The following is a 10,159-nucleotide window of genomic DNA, read 5'->3' as shown; positions in this document are numbered from 1 at the left end:
GGAGAAGAGGAGTTCCCGGTCGGTGACATGCGGTGGCTGTATGGGCGGCTGGTCGGCCGGTGGTGCTCGGTGTGCTTCAGCAGGAAGATCAGCTATGGAGGAGGAGGAGGGGCGGCGGGGGGTCGGCTGATCACCACCCCGATCTTCTATGTGAATGCCGCCCCCCACCTGGGACACGTCTACTCCGCCGTACTGGGGGACACCCTGCACCGGTACACCGGACTGTGCGGGGGGGAGAGCGGCCTGAGCACCGGTGAGAGACCCCCACCAATCAGATCAACGACCCCTGCTGTCCTCCAATCAGATCAATGATTTCTTCTTCTATCAAGTCTAATTACCACCCAATCAGATCCCTGCTGTCCAACCAAGATGTGCCCCCCCCCCCCCCAAATAAGATTCCTGCTTTCCTCTAAACATGTCCCCCCCCCAATTGGATCCCTACTGTCCCACCAAGATGCGCCCCCCCCCCCCAAATCAGATCACCGCTGTCCAACCAAGATGCCACCCCCCCCAAATAAGATTCCTGCTTTCCTCTAAACATGTCCCCCCCCCCCCAATTGGATCCCTACTGTCCCACCAAGATGTGCCCCCCCCAAACCAGATCCCTACTGTCCCACCAAGATGTGCCCCCCCAAACCAGATCCCTACTGTCCCACCAAGATGCGCCCCCCCCCCCAAATCAGATCACCGCTGTCCCACTAAGATGTGCCCCCCCTCCCCCAAATCAGATCCCTGCTTTCCCACCAATATGTGCCCCCAACCCAAATCAGATCCCTGCTGTCCCACCAGGATGTCCCCCCCCCCCCAAATAAGATTCCTGCTTTCCTCTAAACATGTCCCCCCCCCAATTGGATCCCTACTGTCCCACCAAGATGTGCCCCCCAAATCAGATCCCTGCTGTCCAACCAAGATGTCCCCCCCCCCCCCAAATCAGATCACCGCTGTCCCACTAAGATGTGCCCCCCCTCCCCCAAATCAGATCCCTGCTGTCCCACCAATATGTGCCCCCAACCCAAATCAGATCCCTGCTGTCCCACCAGGATGTCCCCCCCCCCCCCCAAATAAGATTCCTGCTTTCCTCTAAACATGTCCCCCCCCCCCCAATTGGATCCCTACTGTCCCACCAAGATGTGCCCCCCCCCCCCCCAAATCAGATCCCTGCTGTCCCACCAAGATGTCCCCCCCCCCCAAATAAGATTCCTGCTTTCCTCTAAACATGTCCCCCCCCAATTGGATCCCTACTGTCCCACCAAGATGTGCCCCCCAAATCAGATCCCTGCTGTCCAACCAAGATGTCCCCCCCCCCCCCAAATCAGATCACCGCTGTCCCACTAAGATGTGCCCCCCCTCCCCCAAATCAGATCCCTGCTGTCCCACCAATATGTGCCCCCAACCCAAATCGGATCCCCGTTGTCCGACCAGGATGTGCCCCCCCCCCCCCAAATTGGATCCCTGCTGTCCCACCAAGATGCCCCCCCTCCCAATTCAGATCCCTGCTGTCCCACCAAGATGCGCCCCCCCCCCAACTCAGATCACCGCTGTCCCACTAAGATGTGCCCCCCCTCCCCCCAAATCAGATTCCTGCTGTCCCACCAAAATGTGCCCCCAACTCCCCACCAAATCGAACAATTTTTGCCCCTCAAATCAGATCCAAGCACTGATCCCCCCCCCCCCCCCCAAAAAAATTAGACCCAAGTTGTGTCCCTCTCATCCCTGATCAGATCAATGCCGCGCCCACACCTGACCCCCCTCCCCAAACCAGTTCCATGCTGTCCTGCTATACCCCTGCTGTGCCCCCACCCAGATCACTGTGTCCCTCCAATCAGAGTAATTCTGTGTCTCTACCAGACCCTTCTTCCCCCCTAATCATATCAGTGATGATCCCCCACCACCATCACCTGTCCCAGCAATCACATCATTGCTGTACCCCCTATCAAATCTCTATCCCCTATCAATGCTGTACCCCCCCCCCCCCAATTTAGATCAATGCTGTCCTCCTATCAGATCCCTGCTGTTCCCTACCTAATATGATCCCTAAGCCCCCTGATGAGACTCCCGCTGACCCAACCACATCCTTTCTGGTCCCCAATCACATCAATGTACACATCAGATCCCTCTACCTCCCAATCAGATCCCTCTACCTCCCAATCAGATCCCTCTACCTCTCAATCAGATCCTTCTACCTCCCAATCAGATCCCTCTACCTCCCAATCAGATCCCTCTACCTCCCAATCAGATCCCTCTACCTCCCAATCAGATCCCTCTACCTCCCAATCAGATCCCTCTACCTCTCAATCAGATCCCTCTACCTCTCAATCAGATCCTTCTACCTCCCAATCAGATCCCTCTACCTCCCAATCAGATCCTTCTACCTCCCAATCAGATCCCTCTACCTCCCAATCAGATCCCTCTACCTCCCAATCAGATCCCTCTACCTCCCAATCAGATCCCTCTACCTCCCAATCAGATCCTTCTACCTCCCAATCAGATCCCTCTACCTCCCAATCAGATCCTTCTACCTCCCAATCAGATCCCTCTACCTCCCAATCAGATCCTTCTACCTCCCAATCAGATCCTTCTACCTCCCAATCAGATCCTTCTACCTCCCAATCAGATCAATGTTCCCCTCAATTAGACCACCACTGTCCTCTAACCAGTTCCATGCTGTCCTCCTACCAGATCCCTGTTGTGGCCTTTTTCAGATCCCCGCTGTGGCCTTTTCAGATCCCCACTGACCCAACCAGACCCTTACTTAACCCTGCTAGTCCTTGCTGCCGTTCTATCAGATTTTCTTCTGTCCTCCAACCAGAGCCTGCTTTCCCCTAACTAGATTCCTCTGCCCCTCAACCAGATCCCACTTTTTTCTTTCTTTTAGTGTTTACTTTATGGGATCTGTTTAAAAAAAATAATGCTAAAAAAGATTTCACAAGCATTGGCGCAGCTGTCACAGTTCTCGTATATTGCCTAATATGTGTATTTCCTATGATCATCAGCTCCTCCTAGTGGCTATAAGGCAGTATTGTCCTGAGATTCCTCAAGCAGGGAAATGCTGTCTTATGGCCATTAGATGGCGCTGATGATTATAGGAAATACGATAACTGTGACCGCTGAGAAAATGCTTGTGACATCTGTTAACTTGTAAATCTAAAATGTGTTTTTTTTTTTTAAGGCACTGATGAACATGGCATCAAGGTACAGCAAGCTGCGGCTGTATTGGGTTTGAACCCGCCTGAGCTCTGTTCAAGGGTTTCCCAGCAATTCCGCACCATGTTCGATACGATGGGAATCTCCTACACAGATTTTATTCGTACGACAGAACCTCGTCACTCCCGGGCAGTGTGTCATTTCTGGAAGACGCTGGAAGAGCAAGGATACATCTACAAGGGGATGTACCAGGGCTGGTACTGCACTTCCGATGAGGCTTTTTTAAGTGAGGAGCAGACGATGGAGAGCACGGACTCCAACGGCAACAAAATACGCGTGTCCGTAGAAAGTGGACATCAGGTGAGGAAGTCTAATAAATCAAAACTATACTATATGGGGGGGGAAGTTTGTGGCCACCTTACCATCATACCTTTCTCTATGGCCATACATATGTGGACATCCCTACAAATGATTGAGATCATGTCCATTGAAGGCTTTCCATGTAGGTCCATTGAAGGCTTTCCATGTAGGTCCATTGAAGGCTTTCCATGTAGGTCCATTGAAGGCTTTCCATGTAGGTCCATTGAAGGCTTTCCATGTAGGTCCATTGAAGGCTTTCCATGTAGGTCCATTGAAGGCTTTCCATGTAGGTCCATTGAAGGCTTTCCATGTAAGGCCGTTGGAAGTCTTTCCATGTAGGGCCATTGCAGGCTATCCATGTAGGACATCCCTACGAATGATTGAGTTCACGTCCATTGAAGGCTTTTATGTGTAGATCCATTGAAGGCTTTCCATGTAGATCCATTGAAGGCTTTCCATGTGGGTTCATTGAAGGCTTTCCATGTGGGTCCATTGAAGGCTTTCCATGTGGGTCCATTGAAGGCTTTCCATGTGGGTCCATTGAAGGCTTTCCATGTGGATCCATTGAAGGCTTTCCATGTAGGTCCATTGAAGGCTTTCCATGTAGGTCCATTGAAGGCTTTCCATGTAGGTCCATTGAAGGCTTTCCATGTAGGGCCATTGAAGGCTTTCCATGTAGGTCCATTGAAGGCTTTCCATGTAAGGCCGTTGGAAGTCTTTCCATGTAGGGCCATTGCAGGCTATCCATGTAGGACATCCCTACGAATGATTGAGTTCACGTCCATTGAAGGCTTTTATGTGTAGATCCATTGAAGGCTTTCCATGTAGATCCATTGAAGGCTTTCCATGTGGGTTCATTGAAGGCTTTCCATGTGGGTCCATTGAAGGCTTTCCATGTGGGTCCATTGAAGGCTTTCCATGTGGGTCCATTGAAGGCTTTCCATGTGGATCCATTGAAGGCTTTCCATGTAGGTCCATTGAAGGCTTTCCATGTAGGTCCATTGAAGGCTTTCCATGTAGGGCCATTGAAGGCTTTCCATGTAGGTCCATTGAAGGCTTTCCATGTAAGGTCCATTGCAAGCTCTCCATGTAAGGCCGTTGGAAGTCTTTCCATGTAGGGCCAATGCAGGCTGTCCATGTAGGGCTCGTTGGAAGCCTTTCCACGTAGGGCTCGTTGGAAGCCTTTCCACGTAGGGCTCGTTGGAAGCCTCTCCACGTAGGGCTCGTTGGAAGCCTCTCCACGTAGGGCTCGTTGGAAGCCTCTCCACGTAGGGCTCGTTGGAAGCCTCTCCACGTAGGGCTCGTTGGAAGCCTCTCCACGTAGGGCTCGTTGGAAGCCTCTCCACGTAGGGCTCGTTGGAAGCCTCTCCACGTAGGGCTCGTTGGAAGCCTCTCCACGTAGGGCTCGTTGGAAGCCTCTCCACGTAGGGCTCGTTGGAAGCCTCTCCACGTAGGGCTCGTTGGAAGCCTCTCCACGTAGGGCTCGTTGGAAGCCTCTCCACGTAGGGCTCGTTGGAAGCCTCTCCACGTAGGGCTCGTTGGAAGCCTCTCCACGTAGGGCTCGTTGGAAGCCTCTCCACGTAGGGCTCGTTGGAAGCCTCTCCACGTAGGGCCGTTGGAAGCCTTTCCACGTAGGGCCGTTGAAAGGCTGTCGATGTAGGGCTCGTTGGAAGTCTTTCCACGTAGGGCTCGTTGGAAGTCTTTCCACGTAGGGCTCGTTGGAAGTCTTTCCACGTAGGGCTCGTTGGAAGTCTTTCCACGTAGGGCTCGTTGGAAGTCTTTCCACGTAGGGCTCGTTGGAACTCTTTCCATGTAGGAAAGCTCTATTTGTGGGAAAAAAGGATGTAAATTGTAATCAACTTAATTTAAATCAAATCCACCCTGGGAATTAATCTATTCCAGAAATTACCTCCAAAATTGGTGCAGCGCACAAGTGTGTGTGACATTCGTCCGATTGATGTTTTACAGGTTGCCCCATAAATTGGTCACCTTTTTACAATTCTTTTTTTTTATTCTAGGTACACTGGATGAGTGAAGAGAATTACATGTTCCGTCTCTCTTCTCTGCGCCCCAAACTCCTAAAGTGGCTTCAGACAGACCCTATCCACCCTGCCCCGTTTCTTCGAATAGTGCAGAAGTGGCTGGAAGGGGACCTCCCGGACCTCTCTGTGTCCCGACAGAGCAGCCGCGTGTCCTGGGGTATCCCGGTGCCTTCTGACCAGACTCATACCATCTATGTGTGGCTGGATGCCCTCATCAACTACCTAACGGTGGCCAAATACCCAGATCCCAGTTTCTCACCATGGGGCCCATCAATACATCTGCTTGGAAAGGACATTTTGCGCTTTCACGCCGTATACTGGCCGGCGTTTTTGCTAGCTGCCGGTCTGCCCCCTCCCGAAAAACTCTTCATCCATTCTCATTGGACGTGTCAAGGCGTGAAGATGTCGAAGAGCCTCCAGAATGTGATTGACCCCACAGAATGTATTAGGCTTTACGGCAGAGATGGGTTCCGATATTTCTTGCTTCGTAACGGTTCCCCAGAACGAGACTGTGACTTCAACCACGATTCTGTCCGTAACCTACTAAACTCTTCTCTTGCCGATGCTCTTGGTGGACTTTTGAACCGGTCCACTGCGCCCAGTATGAACCCCGAGCAGTGCTGGCCGCGTTACCAGTGCACGAGTGTGCTGATATCGGCCAAAGATCAGTTGGAGACCCTACTTGGAGCTTTACGAGGACTTCCCCAACTAGTAGACCAGTACGTGAACACCTTCCAGGTGCACAAAGCCTTGGAGGCAATCGATGGCGGCGTGCGCTCTTCTAATGCGTTCTTCCAAAGTCAAGCTCCATGGAAGCTGTCCAAGGGATCAGAAGATGACCAGGCGTGGGGGCGTTGTGTTCTCTACCTCACCCTCGAAGCCTTGAGGCTTTATGGCACCCTCCTACAGCCTGCCATTCCTGGCCTGGCCCAGACCATCCTTAACAGGCTCGGTGTTGGCCACGATTATAGAACTCTTAAAGGGAATCCTTTCTTTGCAGTGACTCAGGGAGAGAACTGCGGCTTCCAAGGGCAGAAATTAGGACCGGACTGTGGCTTGCTATATCACAGACTGCTAGATAAAGAAGAACAGGGGCTTAACAAAGATGGAAACAGATGTACGTAAATTTTATAGGTCGTAGGGAAATTGCCTCAACGGGGAACTGGTATTCTAGAAGGCCGTTTAACCACTTTACCACCGGAGGATTTTGCTGTCCTACGTCCAGGCCACATTTTGCGATTCGGCACTGTGCGACTTTAACTGACAATTGCGTGGTCATGCAACGCCGTATCCAAACGAAATTTACGTCCTTTTTTTCCACAAACAGAGCTTTCTTTTGGTGGCATTTGATCACCTGTGCGATTTTCATTTTTTTTTCGATATTAATAAAAAAATGCGACAATTTTGAAAAAATAACAATATTTTTCTACTTTGACAGTTAAAAAATATGCAATATATTCAATTTTTGTAATATATTTAGGCCAAAATGTATTTAGCTACATGTCTTTGACAAAAAAATTCTCAATGAGCGTATTTTTAACCGCTTTAAGACCGGAAAATTTTACCCCATTCCTGACCAGGCTATATTTTGCGATTCGGCACTGCGTTATTTTAACGGACAATTACGCTGTCGTGCGACGCTGTATCCAACTGAAATTGACGTCCTTTTTTTCCCACAAACAGAGCTTTCTTTTGGTGGTATTTGATCACCTGTGCGATTTTTACTTTTTGCGCTATAAACAAAAAAAAAGCATTTATTTAAAGAAAATAACAATATTTTTAACATTTTTTATATGAAATTCCCCCCCCAAAAAATGTAAACAACATTTTTTTAAATTTTTGGCCAATTTATTTTCTGCTACATATGTTTGGTAAAAAAAAATCACAATAAGCGGATTTTGATTGGTTTGCGCAAAAGTTATTGCGTTTACTAACTAAGGGAAAGATTTCTGTCATTTTTATTGTTTTTTTTTTTTTAAACTAGTAATGGCGGCGATTTTTTTTTTTTTTGCGGGACTGCGACATTGCGGCGGACAGATCGGACCCATGACTGACATTTTTGACACTTTTGGGGTTACCAGTGACATCACTGCAGTAATCAGTACTATACATATGCACTGTTACTGTAAAAATTACACTGCAGGGAAGGGGTTAACTTTATTGGTAAACAGTGGGTTAAATGTATCCCTAGGGGCGTGATTCTAACTGTCAAGGGGCGTGGCTTGTGATGTAACCACAGAGACATATGATCCTACATAGCAGGATCGTATGATCTCTGCAGTTACACCAGGGAAAATGACAGGCGGCTTTGTTTACATCAGCCATCTGCCTTTCTTCCTCTCCAGCGGGAGATCGCGAGTGGCCGGCGGACACGGAGCTGCCGGTGACTCGAGCGGGGGTGGGAGCGTGCCTACGGCGGCGCGTGCGCCCCCCCCTTAGTCCTTGCACATGATGCAGTGTCACTACCAAGGCTCCATTCACACCTATAGGACTCCAAATTTGCACGCCTTTGGATGGGTGCGACTTGAATGCGACATTGGCTTTGACCAATGATAATGGACAACTGTTGCACAAATAAGCTTAAAGCGGAGTTCCTCCTCCCCCTGTAAAAATTAAAAGTCAGCAGCTACACACACTGTACACATACTGTAGCTGCTGACTTTTAATATTAGGACACTTACCTGTCCTGGAGTCCAGCGATGTCGGCACCGCGCCGATGTTTCCATCGGCTGTCGGGTGCTGCCGCCGCCATTGCCGGTAAGGGAACACGGTAGTAAAGCCTTGCGGCTTCACGGGCGGGTCCCTACTGCGCATGCGCGAAGCACGCTGCACATTCCTATTGGCTCGGCGAGGCAGGAGGGGGCTGAACTTCCGAGGGACGGCGCCGTATCCCGGAAGTGGGGAAAGGTACCTGTCAAGAACAGGTACCCGTTCCCCCTCCCCCCTGAAAGGTGCCAAATGTAGCCCATGGGGGGGGGGACAAAAGGGTGGAAGTTCCACTTTTGAGGATTTACATTGCAGTCTATAGTACTCAAGTTGCATGAAAGTGGCACAGGAACCTTTTTAACCACTTACATATATAATGCAGAAGGCTGGCTCGGCTGCACCGAATCGCCCCTACCTGTAGGGCGATCCGGGGAGCGCTCCTGGGGTCAAGCGCATGCCACCGGCGGTGCGCCCTCGCCCCCACAAGGCAGCGGGTATGCCTATCCATGGGACCAGTGGCACCGATTGCCACCGGCCATCCGCGATCGCTCCCCCCGCTGAGAGAAAAGAACAGTCAGCTGTTGTAAACACAGCAGACCGTTCTCCCTGGAATATTCATAGAACCCATGTGATCCTTCTATATAGGAACACAGGTCTCTGTGGTCATTTCACAAGTCCCTCCCCCTTTCAGTTAGAAGACGCCCCCATGGCTCACAATTAACCCGTCGATCACCCCTAGGTTAACCCCTTGCCTGCCAATGTCTTTATTACAGTAACAGTGCATATTTTTAGCACTGATTACTGTAGTAATGTCACTGGTCCTCCCAAAAGTGTCAAAAATGTCAGTTAGGGGTCCGATCTGTCCGCCGCAGTCTCGCTAAAAATCCCAGATCGCCGTCATTACTAGTAAAAAAAAAAAATACAAATGACATAAATCTTTCCCATAGTTTGTAGACGCGATAACTTTTGCAAAAACCAATCAAAATACGCTTATTGTGATTTATTTTATTTTACCAGAAATTGTAGCAGAATACAAATTGACCTAAAAGGATGAAAAAAAAAAAAAAAAAGATTTTTAAAAATTTTTTTTTTTGGGGGGGGGGGGGGGGGAATGTTATATAGCAGAAAGTAAAAAAAAAAATTTTTATATATATATATTTTTTTTTTTCAGAATTGTCGCTCTTTTTTTGTTTATAGCACAAAAAATAAAAAAATCGCACAGGTGATCAAATACCACCAAAAAAAAGCTCTATTTGTGGGGGGGAAAAAGGACATAAATTTTGTTTGGGTACAGCGTCTCACGACCGCGCAATTGTCCTTTAAAATAACGCAGTGCCGAATCGCAAAAAAAATGGCCTGGTCATTAAGGGGGCAAATCCTTCCGGGGCAGAACTGGTTGGATTTTCTGCGACTAAGTTGCACATATTTAAACGGCTGTCATTGAAAAACATGGGGTGCTTCAGTACCGGTTCACATGTGTGCGGCGATCGCATGTAATATCGGAGCGCACTGCTCCTTCCTTACATGCGATCGGATGTGCAGTGCGAATTCAGCCATACACTTTGTATGGCTAAATTCACACTGCACTAGAGCTGCACGATTAATCGTATGAAAATCGCGATCTCGATTCACCCCCCCTGACGATCTAAGTCTGACATATGCTCGATTCTTTGCATAGCTGAGGGAGCAGAGAAAACAGCTGTGGAAAACTCCCAGTAACTATAAACAAAATGATTACATTGTATCTTTCCTCCCGCAAACGCCTATCAGCATTAAGGCTCCATTCACACCTGGGCGTTTTCAGCTCCAAAAACGCTCAAAAGAAACGCTTCCAAAACGCCCAACAAGTAAAACTCCATTCATTTAAATGGCCCCTGTTCACATCTGAGCGTTTTGCAAAACGCCTG

At 49.3% G+C, this 10,159-nt stretch overlaps 1 protein-coding gene across 1 annotated transcript; it reads left to right on the top strand.

The window, feature by feature from the left end:
- Positions 1 to 6: 6 nt before the first annotated feature.
- On the top strand, positions 7 to 6,671 carry MARS2 (methionyl-tRNA synthetase 2, mitochondrial; the record flags this gene model as incomplete). Its single annotated transcript, XM_082263075.1, has 3 exons — positions 7 to 253; positions 3,170 to 3,504; positions 5,523 to 6,671. Exons 1-3 carry the CDS (start codon positions 28 to 30, stop codon positions 6,669 to 6,671), a joined length of 1,710 nt encoding a protein of 569 aa, XP_082119201.1. The 5' UTR covers positions 7 to 27.
- Between the last annotated feature and the right edge of the window lie 3,488 nt (positions 6,672 to 10,159).

This window comes from Pelophylax lessonae (genome assembly GCF_965119305.1).
Source record: "Pelophylax lessonae genome assembly, chromosome: 7".
In the NCBI taxonomy this organism is placed as follows: Eukaryota; Metazoa; Chordata; class Amphibia; order Anura; family Ranidae; genus Pelophylax; species Pelophylax lessonae.
Note: the sequence above shows the minus strand (reverse complement) of the source record. Positions and strands in the feature narration are given on the sequence as shown.